The sequence below is a fragment of the Miniopterus schreibersii genome (genome assembly GCF_964146895.1).
Source record: "Miniopterus schreibersii genome assembly, chromosome: 1".
Lineage (NCBI taxonomy): Eukaryota > Metazoa > Chordata > Mammalia > Chiroptera > Miniopteridae > Miniopterus > Miniopterus schreibersii.
In genome coordinates, this window is record NC_138101.1 from 133,449,081 (window position 1) to 133,470,350 (window position 21,270).

Here is a 21,270-nt window from a genome sequence, read left to right on the forward strand (position 1 = left end):
TCAAGTAATGTCTCCATTCAGACATTCCTCTTCAACTTGAGACCACTGGGTATCACTCCAAACGCCACAGCATCTCAACTCAACATATCCATGGGAGGCATCTGCTCAGCATCCACTCCCCCTTTCTGGTAATAGCACCCTGATGTTCCTCCTCAGTCTATGTGGTCATGTGGGTCTCCTGGGGGTAGGTTCTCAGCTTGGCCAATTCGTGTGTTTCTCACTCTGACTTCAGCAATTGAGAATGTTCAGGGATGGGCATGAGGTCCCTCTCTGGGGCTTTTTCTGTAAACTTTCAAAATATGCTCCCATCCTGGCGTTGCTGAGCTGGTAGACTATAAGCCTGGAGCTTCTGGGTGTCAGCTTAGCGCTGCAAAGCAGGAAACTTCCCCAGATGGAAGCCAGCTAAGGGAAGCAGAGCAGAGGGATGGAGAGAAACAAATTTGTGATTTCGGTTATAGGAGTCAATACGTTTTTTCTCTTGCTCAAGCTAATTGTTTTTATTTTTATTTTTTAGAGAGAGAAACATTGATTCGTTGCCTCCATATGTGCCACAACTGGGGATCAAACCTGCAAGCTGGGTATGTGTGCCATGACCAGGAATCAAACCAGTCACCTTTTGGTATATGGGACAACACTCCAGCCAACTGAGCAACACTGGCCAGGCTGCTCAAGCTAATTTTAAGTGGATTTCCGCCATTTGCAACAGAAACAATCTTAATCTCAGAGTTCTGTGCTGGAATATAGTAAAAACAAGGAGAGCTTACCTCCAACCTTGGGCTTGCTGCTGGCCCTCCACTCTTTCACCCAGGCTCCATCCTGCACTTAACCTCATGTGTATGTATTTGGGACTCTTCCCTCCAGTTCCAACATCCAAACTGTCCACACTACCCAACTGCAAACAGCTGCCTGTTTGCCCCTTTGGGCCCATAGGTGTGCACACTGGTGGACTGGTCAACGTACTGAAGGCCATTATCTCTTCCATGATCCTCCACCTGCTCTCATGTTTCCCTATCTCAGCCAATGGCCCCACCATTTAGCCAGTTGCCCCAGGGGAACCTGAATCAGTCGAGAATATTCCTTTTTTATTCTCCATAGCCAATCAGACACCAGGACTTTTGTATCTGTAGTTCACAATTATCTCTCAAATCTGTGTCTATCCCTATAGCCACTGTCTTAGTTCAGGGCTTATCTCTTGCTTGGTTTCAGGTGATAGCTTCCAAGCTACCTCTTGGCTTCTCCAAATGCTACCCTCTCTCCCTCCCACCAAGCTACTTTCCAAACTCTGCACTTAAGGTAAAATTGGAGAATTAAGAAAGAGGTATAATGTTTATTGTGTAGCCTAGGTGCCAGGCTCTCTGCTGGCGGCTTTACATGCATAATCTCATTCAGTTTCAAAACAACCCTATTACAGGTATGGATGCTCAAACTTAGAGAGGTTAAGTCATTTGCTTAAAGTCACATAGCTGGTCAGCTTGAGAAATGGAGTCTGATTATCAACTTGTCGTGCCTCCCCCCCACCCCCCGCAGTCTAATGTTATCCCCTTGATTTATCATTTAAAAAAGTGAAAACAGCCCTGGCTGGTGTGGCTCAGTGAGTTGAATGTTGTCCCATGCACTGAAGGGTTGCTAATTCTATCTCCGGTCAGGGCACATGCCCAGGTTGTGGGTTTGGTCCCCAGTTGGGGTGCATATAGGAGGCAACTGATTGATGTTTCTCATTGATGTTTTTCTCTCTCTCCCTTCCCCTCTTTCTAAAATCAATTTTAAAAAATATCTTTGGGTGAAGATTAAAAAAATTTTTTTGGTCTTGTTTTTTATCCTAGCTCCCAACAGAATCTGGCCTATACTAAGCACTTAATAAATGTTGATTAAATGAAAGAATGAACGAGTCTCATGTTTGTGAATCCTCCCCTCCCAAACCTCCCGTTTCTTCCTTCCTTAACTTTAGGCAGACTGAGCAAGGGGCTCCTGTGAGGATTTCCTTGCACTGCTGATACCCCTTATCTGCCACACACTTTTGTTCAGTTCCCTGGCCCTCCTGGCAGCCTGACCCACCAGCTGGCCCAATGTTCTGTCCGTGTATCACCACCAGGGGGCAGGGTGTGACCAACCTTGCTCTGATCTGCATTTTCTCCTTGGGGGAGGGGCTGGGCGCTGTTGGATGGTTCACAGACCCCCTGTAGTGGATGTTGCTGGGTGCGGCCCAGGTCCCTCCTTCAGGACCACGGTGCTCATTGTCCCAGCCACTGAGTGTTGGCTCCTGATGGCTCACAACTGAATGTTTCCCTGAGAACTATCTGTGGCCTAAGGGAACTGTCTTATCGAATGCAGTACCCCTTTCCTGGGATAACGTGTATCCAATGACTGGTTGATGTAGGGGTTTAAAGGTCTGGCCCCTTTGTCTCAATTTGAAACAACATGGAAAGTTCATCCGGGATCCAGAGCTCCTGTGGAATCAGCTGAAGCCTATTCTGTTGCAAGTGCAGTGCATTTCAACTTTTCCCTCTGCCCAGTCCTGCTTGTCTTACTCCCTTTGAAAGTCTTCCCCAGTAAGACAGCTGCACACAGTTTCCATCTCAGAGTTTGTTTCCAGCTTAAGATTTCCTCCAGCCCGGCCGGGCGTGGCTCAGCGGTTGAGCGTCGACCTAGGATCCAGGCGATCAGGGTTCGATTCCCGGTCGGGGCACATGCCCGGGTTGTGGACTCGATCAATGACTCTCTCCTCATTGGTGTTTCTATCTCTCTCTCCCTCTCCTTTCCTCTCTCTGAAATCAATAAATATATATTAAAAAAAAAAAAAAAAGATTTCCTCCAAACAACTTGGATACTGTATTAGTCTCCTTATCTGACTCTAATCCTATTTTTGCTCTCCTTCACACTAGATCCAAAGTGATCTTTTTAAACTATCTGATCATGTCACGTCTCCACTGAAAACCCTTCAGTAGCTTCTCATTGCTCATATTTATTTATTTTTTAAGAGAATTTTTATAAGAGTTTATTTGAGCCATACTGATGACATATGCCGTGGAGCAAGATCTCAAATGCTCCCAGCTTCTCACTGCTCTTAGAATAAAGTCCACATTCTAAACTTGGCCTACAAGGGCTCTCTGCATGATCTGGCATCTGCGGACTTCTCCACCCTCACTTACCACCATTCCTCCCATCTTTCCTGGTTTCTACTCTCTGGCTCCATTGGTCTTTTTTCAGTTTAGTGAACATGTTCACCTCTTTCCTGTCCAGAGCCTTTGCAAATATTGTTCCTGCAGCTTGCAATCCCCACCTTCTCCCACTTCCAGGCATGGTCACTTCTTACTCATCTGACTAGTCTCAGCTTAATGTGAATTTCTTAAACAAGCTGTCTCTACCATGCTACTTCCTCCCATGCCCCCACTTTAGATTAAGTTTTCATGAAATAAAATCTCATAGCATCCTGCTCTTCTCCTTCATAGCACTCATCTCAGTTACAATGGTTTATTTTCAGGCAGGTCCATCCCTAACATGTAGGCCTGGAGCAAGTGTACAGATAGAGGCTCACAAACCTTGTGTTTAATATTTAAAACATTGACATAACTCAAGGTAACATACTGTTAAATATGTTCTACACTTCTTCCTTGACAAATTATACATAATGGTCTGGAATTTGGTTCAAATTTGGATTCAAATTTGGATTTTATTTGGAATCCTCAGGATTCCACAGTAGAATGTGGTGGTGTGGACAGAGCCAGCTTTCAGCCACTGGCCCTCGGAGTCCACCTTTTTCCCCACCCCTGACACTGTCTTTTACTGCAAGGGCCCTCATGTGCATGTGTGTGGACCTCTCTGTCTCTACATCCCAATTCTGTCCACAGCCTCCTGCAAACAGCCACCCCTTGGCCAGTCATTGGGTCTAGGGATGTGCATGTGAGTAGTGTGGTTTACCCTTGGGTGGGCAAACCCAGGAAGAGGACCACGTGTGCCCTAGAAGTAGGCTTGAGGTCCCTTGGGCAGGGAATTCCTAGGTATCGGGAATGTGAGGACTGGGCATATGGGCAGAGGAGGCCTGGACTCCTCCCTCCATGGCACTTAGCTGGAAGAGGACTGGAGTGGAGCCTTCCAAAGCACAGTGCCCAGGGCAGGGGCCACCAAAACAGCGATGTTTCTGTTACATCAGCCTGCAAGCTCCACAGAGGCAGGGCTGGCGTCAGTCTGATTTACTGAGGTCTGCCTAATGCTTAGCACAGTGCCTGGGGTAGGGTAGGTGTTTAACAAATATTTGCCAAATGAATGTAAGAGGTAGACCAGGAAGAGGTTTAAGGATTTGGGTCCATTACTGAAGATCTAGATACCAAAAGTCAGAACTAGGAATGAGAACAGATCTTACAGGGCTCCAGAAATGGATGTGGGACAGAGAACATAGTGACGGCATCCTGGATTACTGACTGTCTCTTCTCCTTTCCTTCCTCGTTGTTTTCCACCCCACTTCTCCAAACCCTTTGCCTACTTGGCCCTCTTTCCCCATGGTCCAGCATCCGTCAGTCCATACCTTTTTACCTTTTGGTCTTTTGGTTTCTTTGTGACCTGACCATCTATCTGTCTGTTTCTCTGCATTTGTTTTAGTTCTTGGTCCTCAATATTACTTCCCTTTGCTTCTTTCTTCTACCATTTTTGCTCTTCTAGTCCTTTACTCCCATCACCTCTCTTTCTATTCTTACTACCTTCTTGGTTTCCTCCCAGAAGCTTTCCTTTCTTTTAGTTTCCTATGGCCCTTTGCCCATCTTTTCCATGTGCCTACATCCCTCTGTCTCCTTCAGTCCAGATCCCTGGGGAGCCCCTGAATTGTTCTTCCCTCTGTCCCAGGTCTGCACCCATTGCCTCCTTAGCTAAGTCTTCCTGCCTCCCTTCCTCTGTTCTGTCATTCCTAGAGTCCACCTGGCTTCATCTTTACATGCCCATTTTTTTGTCCCCAGATGTCCTTGGGCCAGTCAGTGTCAGCATGCACCCCCTCCCCACAGAGGACCCATTAACCACCTTCTGGGCTTCAGCCTCTCCTTTCCATGTCCTTGGTCCTTTCCCCTGGACCAGCCCTTAGTCCCCAGACTCCTTTCCCTGGTCAGTAGTGCTTGGTCTGAGCCCCTAGCGGTTCAACCTGCCTGAGCTTGTTTAGTCTGATTCCTTTAGCCTGTTAGCAGCTTAGCCCTCGCACCTCTCCTTAGAATCTCCAGTAAACAAGAGGATCAGTGCAGACCTGACAGCTGCTGGGGGGAGGGAGGGCAAGTGTCTGATTAGGCCAGACCAGGCATAAAAAACACTTCCTATTCCTTCTTCAACCAGGGAAATTATGGGGTCTCTTTCTTGGCTATCTGCCTTAGAGCCACATCCCATGGGCATGTGTGAGGGGTTCCCTGTCTCTATGATCCCCATTCCCATTTTGTGGCTTTGTTTCCAGGCCTTGGGCTTTTTGGTTCTTCTATAAAACAGCACTAGATCCAGGCAATCACACTGAGAAGCCTTTCTTCTTGAATAATGGTAATGATCTCTGCTCCACAAAGTGAAGGCCAGGTGTGGGAAGAGAAAGATGTCATCTGATCTAGGTCTTCTTATATATATGTAGAGAACACACACAAACACTCAACGCACCAAGGGAACCTGAGTTCAGTGTAGGCATTCTGTAGACCAGTGGTTCTCAAACTTTAGTGTTCATCAAAATTGCTTATTAAAATAGTTTTGTTTTGCCCCATCCCTAGAGTTTCTGATTTAGTAGATTTGAAGTGAGGCCAGAGAATTTGCATTTCTAACAAGTTTCCAGATGATGCTGATCTGGACCACACTTGAGAACCAGTCTTAAATTATATGAATCTCCCACCTTTTCACCCAACACCTAAGGCTGGGACTAGGTTAATTTTTATAAATGATGATCATTGGGGCTGCTAGACACCCGCAGCTTTCTTTGGGTTGGGAAATAGGATCTGTTACCCCTTGGGAGGGTTGGGTGTCCTCAGAAGGTAGGAAATAACCTTTAATTCTATTCTATTTCAGTACAGACCCTATTTAAAAAGCTTCAGACAGGTTTAAACATCTTGGCTAATTCCTAGTATCCCTGTTCCAACTTCTACTTGGGGATGATAGTTCTAAGAGGTGTTAGGGGATTAGGCTGAAGATATAGGTCACCCATCAGCCATCTGGGAACCAGGATAAGTGAGAGGATGAGAGAGGGACAGAGATACACACAGGGAAAAGATGAGAGGAAGCAGAGGGCAAATGAGGGCAGTTACAAAAGTCTCAGATAGATTGGTGGTGATTAGATTTCAGTGTCCCACGGTGGCCTGGAAGGAAGCAGCAAACTTTCCCATTTTCCCTTCTCCTGTTTCTTCTCCTAAGCTAGACTGCCTGTCCTGGGGCTGGGTCAGCAAGAGTAGGAGAAACTGAGGATTGGATGGTCGAGTCCTGGAGATTCACTGTGGAGAAGATGGCTTCTCTTTCTGATGTTATAGCTACGAGAGTCATGAGGCTACATACGATGGGAATGAGGCAGGGGGCAGACATGTGAGGATTCCTGAAAATAGGAGACAATCCAAGAGTCCAGGTGAGAGTGGCTTTGGGAGAGCTTGGGCTCCCCCAAAACAATGACAAGGGGCTACAGAGTCTTGGAGGGTGAGGGCACTGGGAGCTTGTCTGGCTCTCTTTTCCAATCCCAGATTTTCAGTCGCCGCGGGCTGAGGATTGTGTTCACAGAAGGGTGTTCTTCACCAGGGAGCTGAGCACATGTGAGTCAGACCATCCGTGAGGAGCTTTGTTGCGGAAGATGCCCGCTTTCCTTCCTTGAAAGCAAGCGTACTTGTCCTTTCCTCTTGTTCCCTCCAACACTCCAGGCCTATGAGATAGGCATATGATCCCCTTTACCTCATTGGCTGAAGGCCTAAGGAGCACAAATGACCTCAGAGAGCTATCCCTTTAAGAGAGCCCTGTGGGCTCTGTGCCCACAGCCCCTTGTTCTGAGCAGGGAGACACCAGGCCTTGCTCAATGGGGCCTCTGGTCTCTGGGGAAGCTGTGCTTGCCTGGCTCTGACACTGACCACATCACCTCTGCCATCCCTTAAGTAAGTATATGCCCTGGGCCTTCCTGGGTGCTGGGCCTCTAACCTAGAGCCTAGAGCCCCTTCCTCCAATACCTGCTGTCTGTTCTCTGTTATCTATTTTCAGGAATCCTCACACTTCTGTCCCCTGCCCCACTCCCACCCTGACTAGCTTTATGTCCCTCACTGCGAACACATCAGAAACACAAGCCTCCTCACTTATCTCTTCATCTAATTCTCTCTGGACACTTCTCTCAGTGTCTCACCACCTTCTTCCTGCCAAGTACCAGTTCCTTCAATCTATGTCTGTGTTCCTATCTTCTCTGTCCTCTCAAGGTGAGGAGCTCAATAGATAGGCAACAACCCTTCCCTGGTAGAGGAGGAAAGAGAGGCCTTGTCCTTCCCTCCTGCCTCTTTGGGCAGAGCCTGGGGTCTGAGATGTGGTAGAAAAGAGGGGTACCTAGGTTTGGGGCATCAAGATGGAGCCAAACTCTAAGCCTTGGGCATGAGCACTCCCTACTTTGCCCCTTCTGGGGCTGTGGGTGCTGCTGCTGGAACTGGGACCTGAGCTAGGGCTTGGGATTTCCAGGCTGGGAAGACTCTCCGAGGTCATCTAGCCAGAGGTTCCTCAGGTAAGCACGTGCTCCATGGTTGATAACAGGGAGGAGAGTTCTTTGGTGACATAAGTTTGGTACACTCTGTGTTGAAGTTGAACAGATGGTTTACAGAAGGACTTCTCAGATTAATTAGCTGCTGTGCTTTGTGAACGTGCAAGAGGTGGGGATGGGAGGCAGCATTTCTCAAAGTTATCTGAGCACAGACCTTTTCTTGGGTATTTTCAAACTTAGTGTTTCACAGATAACTCTTTGGGAAATCTTAAAGTCTAACTGCCTTCACTGAACAGAAGGGAAAACTAGGGCCGGAAAGGAGAAGGTGATATGCTCAAGTTCACACAACTTAGGGGGTTCTGAATAGACAAAGGGAAGCCAATCTTGGTTGGTTTCCCTGGGAGAGACTGGCTTTGGGGAAAGATGGTTGCCACTGAGCCCTGATCTTTCTAAAACTGATTCTAAGATCTTTCTTTTTTACTTGCAAAATCTCTCACTCCTATAAAAGGGGTTCATTGATTGATCAATCCAGATGCACAGTAAGAACCTTCTATATGCAAGGCATTGGCTTGGGTGCTCTGAGAAACAGAGAGATATAATAATAGCATGTTATCCTTATACATACATTAAAATTCACAGCATACATGCTTCCCATTGTCCTAAAATATACACACACTCTCACAGTTAATTAAGCAAAATTTTTTAATTGCTTGGAAATGGAATGATGCCTCTTGAGATGACAGCGTCGCAGCATGTTCCAGCAGTAGAGTTGGAGCACTGCCATATTCCTCTTGTTTTTCATAGACCTCAGAGGCACCAGTGGGGCCAGAGGCTGTGCTCTCCTCTTCCTCATTCAGGCCTTTAAGCCACTTGCCCCTGGTCAGGGCCCCCTACCACCTGAAAAGTTGGCTACCAGCCAGGAGGTGACTATGCAGGGAACAGGACTGTGTCATCACCCCGGATTTCCAGAATTCAAGCTCCAGGATATCTGGGCTTTGGGGGAGCAGGTTTTGGTGAAGGAGGCTAGCAGGTGGCTCCAAGTGCTCCAAATTTCTCCTCTTTTTTTTTTGCAGGTGTGCCCCTCCCAATCCAGCCACAGAATGGCAATGCCTCCCAGCCCCCTGGCCATGGAATATGTCAATGACTTTGACTTGATGAAGTTTGAGGTAAAACGGGAACCTTCTGAGGGGCGACCTGGCACCCTCACAGCCTCACTGGGCTCCACACCTTACAGCTCAGTGCCTCCTTCACCCACCTTCAGTGAGCCAGGCATGGTGGGGGCCACTGAGGGCCCCCGGCCAGGCCTGGAAGAGCTGTACTGGCTGGCCACCACGCAGCAGCAGCTGGGGGCTGGGGAAGCACTGGGGCTGAGTCCTGAGGAGGCAGTGGAGCTGCTGCAGGGTCAGAGCCCAGTCCCTGTTGAGGGGCCTAACAGCTACTATGCAGGGAGCTCAGAGGAGACAGGAGCCCAGCATGTCCAGGTGAGTGATCAGTGAGCTGGTCTGAGGGGAAGCAGGGTGAGAGAAGGAGTTTCTGGACTAGGGAAGAAGGGCCCTTGAAAGAAATCAGATAGAGAAACAACGTTCACCTGCCCCCTCTTTCTCCCCCCCCCCCAAATGTAGAGAAATGAATAGGCTGACCCAGGAGGAAGAGGGAGAAGATAAGGTTAGAAGAGGGCAGATAAGGTTAAATATAAACCGTGAGTGGAAAACAGGGAATGGTGCGGAGTTAAGACTGGGAACGCGAGTGAAGTTGGCCTTTCGAGACTTGGTGCTTCCCAGCCTCCAACCTTCTCAGTAAGGATTGGGACTCATCCTATTAATTATAGACACAGATGGGGGTGTTGAGGGCATTAGGATGTAATCCAAATCCTTTGAGGGTCACAGGGTTGCGGCTGTCAGGACAGGAGAGCCAGATGCGTTGGAAAGGCGGGGTCTGTCCTGGAGCGTGTCCACTGGAGATAGTGGGCCTGGAGCCGGATGCTGAGGGCCACGCAAGGGCCACTGGAGGTTCAGGCGGTGGATGCGCTGGCTCCACAGGGAGGCGGGCGCGGCCAGCTGCGCCGGGGGTGCGGGGGTGGGGTGGGGGGGGGTGTCCAAAGGTGCTCGCGTCCCTCAGCGAGGACCCGTGGGAGCTCGGAAGTGTCGGTGCCTGGGGCGGGGTCTGGACCGGGAGATGGAATCGGTGGAAGGGCGAGCATTCAGGTCGATTCCGGAGTCGGATGCGGGGCCTTCCCAGGGGGCGGGGCAGCCTGGCGCGGGGGCCTGCGTGTGGAGCTGGGCGGGACCCAGCCCTGACCCGGTCTCTCCCTGCTCCCTCTGCAGCTGGCCGAGCGCTTTTCCGACGCGGCGCTGGTGTCGATGTCTGTGCGGGAGTTAAACCGGCAGCTGCGGGGCTGCGGGCGCGACGAGGCGCTGCGGCTGAAGCAGAGACGCCGCACGCTGAAGAACCGTGGGTACGCGCAGGCCTGTCGCTCCAAGCGGTTGCAGCAGCGGCGCGGGCTGGAGGCGGAGCGCGCCCGCCTGGCCGCCCAGCTGGACGCGCTGCGGGCCGAGGTGGCCCGCCTGGCCAGGGAGCGCGACCTCTACAAGGCTCGTTGTGACCGGCTGTCCTCCAGCGGCCCTGGGTCCGGGGACCACCTCCACTGCTTTCCCTGAGCCACTTAGGGCCGAGGAGTAGTGGAATAGGTTGGGTTGGGGATCACTATCCAGGAGGCAGCTGTTCTATTCACTAGGTGGTTATTGAGCGCCTAGTGCCAGACACTCCTTTGTATGACCACAGCAATATCCCCAAATTAACTGGATCCTCAAGGCATGCTCTGAGGTTAGATGATGGTCATTTTCTGGGAGAGGGTTCCCCTCCCCTCAAGCAGGCCATGCACAAAAACTCTCTCCTTTTTGTCCAAATCCACACGACCAGGATACTGATATCTGCAGGAGCCAGTGCCAGGCATTGTGTGTGTGGGGGGGGGGGGGGGGGGGGAGGTGTGTGTGTGTGATGACTGGGTGACAGTGCATGGGAGGTGAGGGAGTGTTGCAGCTTCCCACTCAGTTTAGATTTTAATTCAAGGTTTTCAACCTGTAGTGCATTAGGTAGTAATTAACAATAAGACTGTATTTTCATTCTGGGGCTTGTAACCTCCCCATTTAGTACTATTGCATTTGCAAGATTTTAACTCTCAATAGCAAGATAGACTAGGAACTTTATCCAAGAGACTTTCCTCCTACCCAGCCCAGTGGCCTCCAGGGCCCAGAGCTGCAAAGGCCTGAGGAGCGCTGGGGGTGGTTAGTGTGGGCTGTGAAAAACCCTGAGCAGCAATCTGGAGACCTGGGTACTCCAGCTCCACCACAGGATACCTCTGTAATCTTGAGCAAATCATTTGCTCCCTGGGTCTTGGTTACCTCCTCTAACCCTTATTTGGATTGGATGACTTCTGACACCTTTGCAGTTCTGGTATTTCCTTAGTGTGGGAGCCCAGCGTCTTCCCCGAGACAGTCTCAACAAAGGGGCTTCCTGTCCGGCTCCAGCTTCCCGGCTGCGGCCTAGGCAGTGGATGAGCCCACACACTGGTCCTCGGCTGCTCCCTGCAGGCTGCTGCAACCTCCAGACCTACATAAGGTGACCCTGCTACCTCCTGCCTTTCTGAGGGCTGAGGTGAGACTTTCCCAGGCATGACGAGGAGCTGAGAGAATGCAGCTTTTGTGAATTAAACTTGAAGTCTAAGCAGAACTTTATGCTATTGACTAATGTTCTTGCAATTTAAGAAATGTTCATTCTTTATCCTTGCTTCAGACTTGTGGGAAGGGGGAGAGGGAGAGGGAGAGGGAGAGGGAGGGGGAGGGGGAGGGGGAGGGGGAGGGGGAGGGGGGAGGGGGAGGGAGAGGGAGAGGGAGAGGGAGAGGGAGAGGGAGAGGGAGAGGGAGAGGGAGAGGGAGAGGGAGAGGGAGGGAGAGGGAGAGGGAGAGGGAGGGAGAAAGAGACACTGGGCAGCCCTCAGCTGGGCTGAGTTGTGTATTTCAGTTCTGGAGGCCCAATGAAAATGGGGTGGAGGGGTGGGGATTGGGCCAGATGGAGCCTCCCCCTCCCACCACTTCTGCACAGAAGCCCAGGAGCATCAGTGACTGGGCCAGGCCTCTCTATAGCTATCCTGAAGTCTCATAGTTGCCATGGTAATCCAGCCCTCTGCTTCAGCAGCCTATTGTGAGAGTGGGTGGGGGGATCTGGGCAGATCAGAGGCATTGAACCGGGAGCAGCAAACTCACCAGCTACTGTCATAGGTGCTCTAAGTGACATAATAAATGGGGAGAAGCAGTCAGGCGTGGGTGAAGAAGCTCCCATATGTCTCTCTTCCTTCTGCCCCCTCTATCCACCCCTTCCCCAGCTGTCTCTTCCCATCCCAGTTCTATTCCCTCCTCCCCCTCCTCTAGCCCAGCTTGTCCCTCCTCCACTCAGGAGCCTGCAATGAGAGGCCTCTCTTCCATCTCCCCCAGGATTTCTTTCTCTTCTCTTCTTCTCCTACCACTGACTATTGGCTATTGGCTACCCTCTTTTGCTGTGGCTGGCTCATGGCACCTTTAGCCTCTCCTTCATGCCCTTCCACACACATCACTGAAGGGAGAGGCTGGGGCAGGGAGGGTCCCCCCAGGAGCCCAGCTCCTCTTCCCTCACTCTGGGTCTCATAAGTGTCTCACCTGCTCTTTGGAGCTGCAATCCAGACCCACTACTACTGTTCTTGCACACTTTACTTGATTGGCTGAGGCATACACATGGGCAGCGAGGCCCATCCACAGGCACCTACACCATACACACAATCAGGCCACATATACATACACCTGGGTCACAGGATGAGGGTCACACAGATACATCCCACACAGAAGTTGCACACTAGTGATTAAGAGTGTGGGTACTTTAGTCAGATGGTCCTGGGCTCAAGTTCCAGGCGTACTGGTTCTTCTTTGGCTAAACAATAATGTGTGCTGCTATTGTTAATGTTATTAAGAATACACAGCTGGACTACCTGAACCATTAAGGCCATACTCCTGGAAAATCAGTGATGTGCAGTGCATGAAAACACACACACACACACACACACACACACACACACACACACACATTTACATAACCAGGAAAGCCAGGTGGCATAGACTTAGATGCCCCCTCTGTATTCATAATTCACTAGTAGACCTGCTGCCCTCCTGCAGTGCCCACACACCCCTTCTGGTCCCCATCCCACAGCTGTGTGGGAGCTGGAGTTCAGCCCCTGGGGACTCAGCTGGGCTTCTCTGGAGACAGATGTAAAAAGGATTAGCCTGCCCCCTTGACAGCCCCTTATTACTTCCCCCTTCTCCAATAATTAGCCCCCATGGTGAGTGGGCCCCCTGGGGTTGGAAGGTGGGGATAGGGGCTTGTCAGATCTCATTGGTACATAGTTGGGGTGAGACTGTAGAGACATCTGGCTGCCTGGTGAACTGTGGCCCAGTTTTCAAAAGGTGCTGGTTCCTATTTCTTTTTTTTTAAATATATCTTTATTGATTTCAGAGAGAGGAAAGGAGAGGGTGAGAGAGAGACAGAAACATCAATGATGAGAGAGTCATTGATTGAGCCCACACCCGGGCATGTGCCCTGACGGGGAATCGAACCCCAAATGCCTGGATCCTAGGTCAATGCTCACCACTGAGCCATGCCGGGCTGGGCTGGTTCCTATTTCTTAATGGTGTTTGTGGGTGCTACAGACTGTCCAGTGAGCATCTGAGACATGATGGGTAGAGGCTGAGGTGCTAAGAGTGGTTCCCTTTATTAACGGCCAGAAGGTTAGGATCACTGAAGAGAGTCATTGAGGGGCCACAAGGCTATGGGGCCTGGAGAGATAGGGCAGGACTCTCTACTCACTTCCAGGACCCAGGGGGCACAGCTGATCCAAGAGGGAGAGGCACTGGTCACTCCAGTCACAAGGGTCAGGACAGGCACCTGAGAGAGGGTGGCATAGTCATAAGCACCCGCCTCTATAGCACACCCCACCAAGGTGGGCTCCACCAAGCCCCACCTTGCCCCCCCTAGTGTCCACCCCTTTGGGCCCTCAGGACTCACTGAGAGGCTGAGGGAGTGTCGGTCCGGTGGGAGGCAATCACGGGCTGGGGCTGGGGGTGGTGGCCGGCGTGCAGGGCCTGGGCGCCCCTGGGCTGATGCCCTGACTGGCGTAATACTCCACCACCTGCCGGGGCACCTCGGCCAGGACGCACTTAGCCAGCGCGGAGGGTGCGGCCTGCCGGTCGGGGGCGTGGGGCGTGGTTAGGAGCCGGAGCGTAGGGGCGGGGCATGTGTGGGCGGGGCGTATGTGGGCGGGGCATGTGTGGGCGGGGCTTCGGGCGGCCAGCTGGTTCCAGCGTTCTTTCCAGGGCGTGGACCGGCTCGGGGGACCAGGTGAGATGTGGGGGTATGAGGAGCTGGGAGTCGGACACTCACATCCTTGAAGTCCCGGAAGGGCACGAACTGGACGATGTCGCGGGCTGCGGGCACCCCTCGAGGGCAGCGCAAGGGACCCTCGTCGCCGTCCAGCAGCCGCATGTCGGAGAAGTCTGCATTGCCCACGCCCACGATGATGATGGACATGGGCAGGCGGGAAGCGCGCACGATGGCCGTGCGGGTCTCGGCCATGTCGCTGACCACGCCGTCTGTGAGCACCAGCAGCACCGAGTACTTCTGAGGGCAGGTGGCGGGGAGGAAGGGTAGGCTCTTAGCAAGGGCGTTGGTCCCTGCGCCCAGCCCAGGCCCTGTCTCTGGCCCCACCCAAAGGTTGGTTGCCTGCTTCCTCTCCTCACCGTGGCCTGGCCGGTGCTTTGCTCCCGCTGGGCTGGCTCGGCCACTCGGTTGATGATGGGGGCCACATTGGTGGGGCCGTAGAGCTGGATCTGGGGCAGGCAACGGCGGTAGGAGGTGATGACCCCCGAGATCTCTGTAGGCAGAGATGAAGCTGTCAGACATTAGCAAGGAGCCCTTCCTGACACCCCTTAAAGCAAGGAGACGTCCTGCCCCCTCAACTCCTAGTTCCTAAGGTGGATGGTCCAGGCACTGGGGCAGTTGGGTAGGTAGATGCTGGGCTTGGGTCTGGAAGTCTTACCAAAGGAAGACAGACCCTGAATGGGTACAGGGGAATGCAATCTGTGCTCTGGCATGGGGGGTAAGTAGTGCGCAGCAAGCTGTATGGGGGGAGGGAGGCAGGGCTGGTGGGAACCTCCCCTCTTACCTTCACATTCAGGATTTTCTGGATCAAAGTTGATAGCAAAGTCATGGGACACCTGTGAGGGTAAGGCGGGAACAAGGGGATCATTCCTACCTGTCTCATTCTCCCACCATTTCCTCCCTTCTCTTGGCACCCAGCCTACCTCAAAGTTGGGAGGGATTCGAGCCCCAAAGCCAAACGCTGGGAACCGCTTATCACTGGGGAGAAGACAAGGCTGTAGGGCCCATTGGGCAAAGCCTCCTTGCCTGTCTCCCCTCCCCTGCCTCCCACCTCTTCCTACCTGTCATAGTCTTGGCAGATGCCTCCCACTGCACGCAGGGCCTGCAGGTAGTGGTTGGGCTGGCGGGGGCTGAGGCAGTGTAGGGACTGGCTGCTCCTCGGGTCCCCATTGGAGGCTGTGAAGTCGATGGCCACCTGGTGGAGGTGGGAAAAGGGACTTGCTGTATCCTTGAGAGCCAGCAGAGAGGCTAGTTCAGAGCTAGTGTCCGTACGGAGGACTAAGGTGAATCTGGGCAAGCCCACAGGCAGCATCATCACAGGGCGGGGTGAGGGGTACAAGGGGACAATGCTAGGCTCATGAGAGGCCTAAGGAGGGCAGAGGGGATTCTGGGCCCTTCCCTTCACTATAGGCCTAGCCCCTTCCTCTTGTGTCCCCATCCCCTGGGCGGTTACCGTGAAGCTGATCTGGCAGCCACCCATGATGTAATCCAGAAAGGTGTGGATCTTTTCCACCTGGTGGAAGCAGGGGAGGTAAGAGGGAGGATGGTCCTTTGGTGGGGGGGGGGGGAGCTAGGTGGGGCTTCTCTGAGGGAAGTGGAGGAACCAGAGTTTTTGAGATTGAAGTTAGTGGTGGTATAGGGCAAGAGTTTTCAGTTCCCAAAAGCAAGGGAAGAGTTGAATGTGAGGTTGCAGTAGGGCTCAGGGCTGGGGCAGGGCTTGAGGCTGGCACTGGGATTTACCGTGCACTGGGCCAGCACTACGGTCCCCGAGCTCTTGTAGTTCTTCTTCTTGTCCCGATACTTGGGGTTGATGCAGTCCCACTGCATCTAGACCCCACATACCCCAAAAGCCCAGGTCACAGTTCCATCAGGTGACCCCTCATCTCCCAACAGAGCCTCCAGAGCAAGACCTCCGTGGCTCAGTCCTTAGGCTGAGTCTGGGGACTTCCCACTCTCTCCACCTCCTATCATGCATGGTGGCCTCTTCAGCATCACCCTCAGGTATTTCCCAGAGATCTTAGGGGGGGATCCTAGTGGAGGGGGGTCTTTGTGACACCTCTTGTCCAGGATTTGCTGTTCCTTCCTGCATCTCCTGGAAGGTGCTGGTGAACTCTCCAATGAAGTCATGTTTCCCACTTGAGTCATAGTCATATACCAGGAACTGAAAAGACAAGGGAGTCAGGGATGCTTAGCTGTAGTTCCGGGGGCAGGGGGAGGGACTCAGGGAGGTAGGGACCTAACAGTCTCTAGGCACAAAAAGATGAACTCAGCCTGCTCAGAGAGGCCATCTGCTGAGAACTTAATTCTTTGGCTCTATCTGGCAGGGACTTTGGCTTCTGATAAAAGGCACACATGTAGGAACACTTAGCTGTGATAGGTTCTTTACCCCACAGTGGGAAGATTTTATCTCATGGGGGAGAGGAAGGGAGCTTGCTACACTCTGGGGGAAGGTCTCAGACAGAGACTGGATGCTTCAGTAGGCTGTCCTTGCTTGGCAGGGGCTTTACCTTGAGAGGCCGGTGGATGTCACAGCTGCATAGGGAGTGCAGGGACAGGCGGAATGGCTCCCAGGTGGGGTTCAGGTTGTTCTTCACCACCTTGGAGAGGCACCAGAGAAACTGCTCACCTCCTATCTATGTTTCCCTACTCTGCTCTTCCTCCCTCCTTTCCCATAGCCCTAGGCACCAACCTCAGTCCTCCAGACCAGCTGGTCACTCTCGTCCTCATTGGTCTTATAGATCTCCATGAAAGGGTCAGATTTGCTGAAGAGATCCTGGAGACATAGGGGAAAAGGCCCATGAGCCTGGTGAGGTGTGCAGGAGGAAGCAGCTAACACAGAGAAGGGACAGGGCTGGGACTCTGGGATTTGTCTTGAGTCAGGGGCTTGGACTCTGGGGTTTCAACCTTGTTGTCCAGCTTGTGGGCCCTGAAGGTGAGCTGAACATAGTCGTTGGTGCCAGATACCTCCTCGGCCACAATCTGCAAGGAGAATACAAGTGGCAGAACCCCCCCATCCTCCTACCACAAGGGCCACCCTATGCCCTTTCTTTTAAGTGGGGGCCAGTTCTGGGCATGATGTCACCATGGATGTCTGTGCAGGGGCATTGAATGCCCTGTCCAAGGGTAAGTACAGGCGACCTTGCCTACCGTGATGGTGGACTTGCCCGCAGCCTTCCCATTCTTCAGCAGCAATGGCTTAGTGACCTTGGTTTGTGACACAATCTGGGGATAGAGGTGGAGGGAGACCTGGCTGTGAGGCCCCACCTTGCCTTCGCCAGGGTGTAAGGGACAAGGGTAATAGGTTGGGCTAGGATTGGACTTAATTTCCATAGCCTTAAGGTAGGCACTGTGACCCCCTATTGTTTAGATGAGGAAACTAAGACTCAGAGATGTTAAGTATCTTGCTCAGGGCTACACCGCCAGTGAAAGGGCGGAGGTGGGGGTCCAAGCCTGGAATGAACTAGCTCCAGAGCTCTCATGCTCTCTGTTAATTTGTATTTCAGTGGCAGAAGCTGATAGGGGTGGGGTGGGGTGGGGTGGGAATGCAGACCTGGCCCAAGGTGCACTCTGTAGAACCAAGGAAGGTGTCATTGCTGGGACTGGTGGCTCCATCCTCGGCATCAAACACTTGAAACTGCAGGGGCTGCTTTTCTTCAAAAAAGTACTCAAGGGCCAGTACCCGAGAGAAAACGGGGCTGGAGCAGGAGCGCAGCACCTCTGTGCGTTCCACCTGCAGCAAGAGGGGTGAGGGCCCTTTGGGAACCCAAGCGCTTTTTTCCTGAACCACCCACCATGCCAGCTTTCCTTGGGCTTGCACACCCCCAGCGACTAGCTCTTCCCTCCCTAGGCTGAGCCCCCGAGCTCAGGGGGCCGCCAACTCACTAGACCATCAGCCCTCTGGGGCTCTCATAAGGCCTTTGGGAACAGTGCTACTGCCTGTGGGGCCATCTCACGCCCCTCTGGAACTCTGGGCTTTAGGAGCTATAAATGATTTGTGTTTGTAATGATGGCACACCCTTCACAAGATTACCCACACAGCCTGGAAGAGGCCCCTCAGGGTCTTCACTTTCCCCTGTGGGGCCTTCGTTGCCCCCACCCAGCCTCCCTCCTTCCCAGGCCAGAAGGTTAGTGAAGAAAAGACCTGAGCCTGCTCTCACCTCCACCCACTGCTCATCAGAGTAGAGCTTGAGCAGCACGCAGGGGTGGGGCTTGGTGAGTGTGTCTCGGTCCAGGAGGCCATGGCAGGATACCCGAAGCTCCACCCGAGAGGCCCCCAGTGTCATGGCTGGGGGCTCAGGCACCCATCCCATCTCAGCGTTCGACATGTCACTGTGGGGACAGAGCAGATGGCTTTGACACTGGAAAGGAACACCTGCCGTGGGAGGGGGTCTGTCTTCTGGGAGCCTGGGCCCCACCTTCCCTTGCCCTGCTTCCTGAGGCCTGGGACCTCCTGGGCCTCCTGTTTGCCCTGCCCTCTCTGGGCTTGGCTTCCCCTGGAGCTCTGAGCAGAGGAGAGCAGAGTACCTGAGTCTCCCATACCTGCACAGCCTGTGCTTCTGTCACCCCTCTGGCCTAGGGCTGGACAGGGCTAGAGGGTTGGGGGGTTCCTGGCAGTCTTGGCTCCTAAGCCATCGATTGATTCACACTTTTTGCTGCCTCAGCACCTTCTGCTATTTCCCAGCTGACGTTTGAGCCAGCGCTGCACTCAGTCCTGGCACGAGGGAGATAAACTGGGGCAAGGGTGGGGTGGGGTGGGGTGGGGAAAGGGGTGGAAAAGCCCATGGAATTCTGAAGAGGATGGGCCTCCGGATGGAGCTGCAGTGGGCAGGGGGAGGCAGGGTGGAAGATGCCCTGGGCTGTTCCTATTTACCTCCCCCACTCACCTTATAGTTAGGTGATGGGAAGGGAGGGGTGGTGGGCTTGGGGGGAGTTAGAGGCAGAGCCTTGTCCCTGCTGAAAGCTCTTCCAGGTTCCTGGCAGGGGCTCCCACTATGACAACTCTTGCTTTCCTCCCCACCTCCCCTGTTCTCACACTTCTTGGCAGCACTGGCAGTGTCTCTTAGCGACGAGATTTTTGGGGAGCCGTGGCCCCCTCCATGCTGCCCGTGGGATGCACGCACGTCACCCTCCCCCAGCAGTGGTACCAAGCCTCGGGCAGCAGCAGGCAGGGGTATGCTGGCCCAAGTTCATGGCCGGTCAGTCCATCTATCTGTATCTGTCCACGTCTCAGGGTGAGGCTGTCTGATCTCATGTCGTGCTTCTCCCAGCGAGTGTGCATTGGTGTGTCTGAATGCTCCCACCTTGTATGTCTGTCCCCTAGTCCTATGTCTGTCTCCAGGAGGGTGTGACAGTTCCTGTAGGTACCTCCCTTAGAACTGGGACCTTCTCTGTCTGAGTGCCCCCTCCCCACAGCATGTGCCTTTCTGGATCTGTGAGGGAGGGTCTGGGTTGTGGGGGTCTCTGCCTTATAGCCACTAGTGTCCCGGTTCTTGTAGGTCCCCTGAGAAGGGCAAGGACATGTGGTAGTGAGGGGCTCCTGCAGAGCCGGAGACTTCTCTGGGGACTGGGGGAGATGCTGTTACAGGGACTGGACCAGGTTGGGCTGGGCAGGGCTGGGGCTAGGCTAGGGAGGAAGGGGGGGCTCACCTGGGCTCTAGTTGGGGGGGTCCTCTCTCCGGCTCTGGCCCTGGCCTTGCCTCCTTTTCTTCTCCAGCCGCTGGCGCCAGCTCTGGCTCTGGCTCTGCTGCTATTTATGGGGCCTGGATGGGGAGGGGGGGCAGCAGCACCAGCTCCCCCCTCACCCTCCCTCCAGTTGGGAGGGAGAAGAGGGGAGTGGCAGGGACACTGCCTGGGAGGGAGCCACAGAACCGGGAAGGAGGGTGGGCTGGGGGTGGCTCAGAGGCAGGACCTCCACAGACACAATGACACACATCTTCTCCTTCACACCACGCCCACACCCAGCATCAGAGATGCACACATTGCGGTGGTGCGTGTGCACACACACATTCACACCGGGAAACGATGGATACACGCACCCACGACTCACAGGCTCACACATATCTTGACACGCACAGACGCCAGCACATAAACTCGCTGTCACATCACGACAGTTATAGCCTTACAGATACATATAGGGAAACACACCCAGTCTCACAACACTCTCCACATCATACTTGTTAAGGGTATTTGCGCATATAAAAGAACACTGGCTATACTTGTCACACACATACACTCACTCACACCAACCCAAATACAGCAGATGGAGATATTCACGTGCTCCTTAAAAACCACGCTGAACCTCACAGCTCGGAGAATGAGGTTCAGTGTCCCAGCCACCTTTTAACAGGGAGACACAAGGACATGGACGCAACTGCTTAAGGGCACACAGTCTCACATCCTGATCACACAACCAACCTCCTGAAGACGGGGCTGCCAGTGGGATGTGCTGAAGGATTGATTCCGGAGGCATCTTCCTAGTGCCTGCAATTCACCACCCTCTCCCCTCTGCCCAAGATTCCTTGTGGGAGGGGCCAAACCATGCAGAGATCTTTTTCTATTTTATTTTTCCATTGCTTTTCAGAGAGAGTGGAAAGCGGAGAGAGAGACAGATAGAAACATCAATGTGAAAGAGACACATCGATTGGTTTCCTCCACACATGCCCCAACTGGGGCCAGGGATTGAGCCTGCAACCGAGGTATGTGCCCTTGGCTGGAATCGAACCCGGGACTCATCAGTCCACAGGCCAACATTCTAACCACTGAGCCAAACTGGCCAGGGCATGAACAGATATTCAGGAGAGGAGACTTCAGTCATTCCCTAGTGAGACTAGAAGTGAGCATTTGCCTGGGAATTGCATGCCATGCTTGAAGATATTTGGGTACATGGTGACAGTGATCTGGGATGAATACACAACGGGGTTCACCAGAACACCTTCACCTTCACCCCCTAAGCTGCTCATATATTAGGGCAGCAGCCAGGCACTGTGCCAGGGGCTGGGGCTATACAGGTGATTAAGACACAGCTCCTGTTCCTGGGGGAGGTGTGTGTATGTAGAACAGACAGGCCCACAGACAGAGATGACAAGCCAATACACAAGTGCAATTAAGTGTGTCAGATGCAAAGGTATGGCTCTGGGGGTCTGTTCAGGATG

At 53.0% G+C, this 21,270-nt stretch overlaps 2 protein-coding genes across 6 annotated transcripts in view; one reads left to right on the top strand and one right to left on the bottom strand.

Moving 5' to 3' along the window:
- NRL (neural retina leucine zipper) overlaps window positions 1-11,421 on the top strand; it is a 27,898-nt gene extending 16,477 nt beyond the window's left edge. Inside the window, exons 2-3 of one of the 5 annotated variants that reach the window (XM_081135338.1) lie at window positions 8,734-9,141; window positions 9,985-11,421. In XM_081135338.1, the coding sequence (XP_080991464.1) occupies window positions 8,761-9,141; window positions 9,985-10,317 (714 nt within the window). In that variant the 5' untranslated portion in view covers window positions 8,734-8,760 and the 3' untranslated portion in view covers window positions 10,318-11,421. Of the gene's footprint in view, window positions 1-8,733; window positions 9,142-9,794; window positions 9,865-9,984 lie in introns of those variants that run through there. The other 4 variants (XM_081135340.1, XM_081135341.1, XM_081135339.1 and 1 more) reach the window with 4 other exon arrangements.
- Window positions 11,422-13,331: 1,910 nt separating this feature from the next.
- On the bottom strand, window positions 13,332-19,850 carry CPNE6 (copine 6). Its single transcript, XM_081144700.1, has 17 exons — window positions 19,766-19,850; window positions 18,277-18,448; window positions 17,670-17,849; window positions 17,267-17,341; window positions 17,024-17,098; window positions 16,809-16,892; window positions 16,627-16,716; window positions 16,176-16,280; window positions 15,860-15,946; window positions 15,573-15,632; window positions 15,181-15,314; window positions 15,043-15,097; window positions 14,904-14,955; window positions 14,479-14,612; window positions 14,123-14,359; window positions 13,550-13,627; window positions 13,332-13,451 (listed from the first exon to the last, which is right to left on the bottom strand). Exons 2-17 carry the CDS (start codon window positions 18,442-18,444, stop codon window positions 13,368-13,370), a joined length of 1,698 nt encoding a protein of 565 aa, XP_081000826.1. The 5' UTR covers window positions 18,445-18,448; window positions 19,766-19,850; the 3' UTR covers window positions 13,332-13,367.
- Window positions 19,851-21,270: the final 1,420 nt, after the last annotated feature.

Coding starts and splice junctions, on each gene's coding strand:
- CPNE6 (XM_081144700.1), bottom strand. CDS start 18,444: ATGTCGAACGCTGAGATGGGATGGGTGCCTGAGCCCCCAGCCATGACA. Junction 17,099..17,266: donor CGGGCAAGTCCACCATCACG/GTAGGCAAGGTC, acceptor TTCTCCTTGCAG/ATTGTGGCCGAGGAGGTATC. Junction 16,893..17,023: donor CCCACAAGCTGGACAACAAG/GTTGAAACCCCA, acceptor CTATGTCTCCAG/GATCTCTTCAGCAAATCTGA.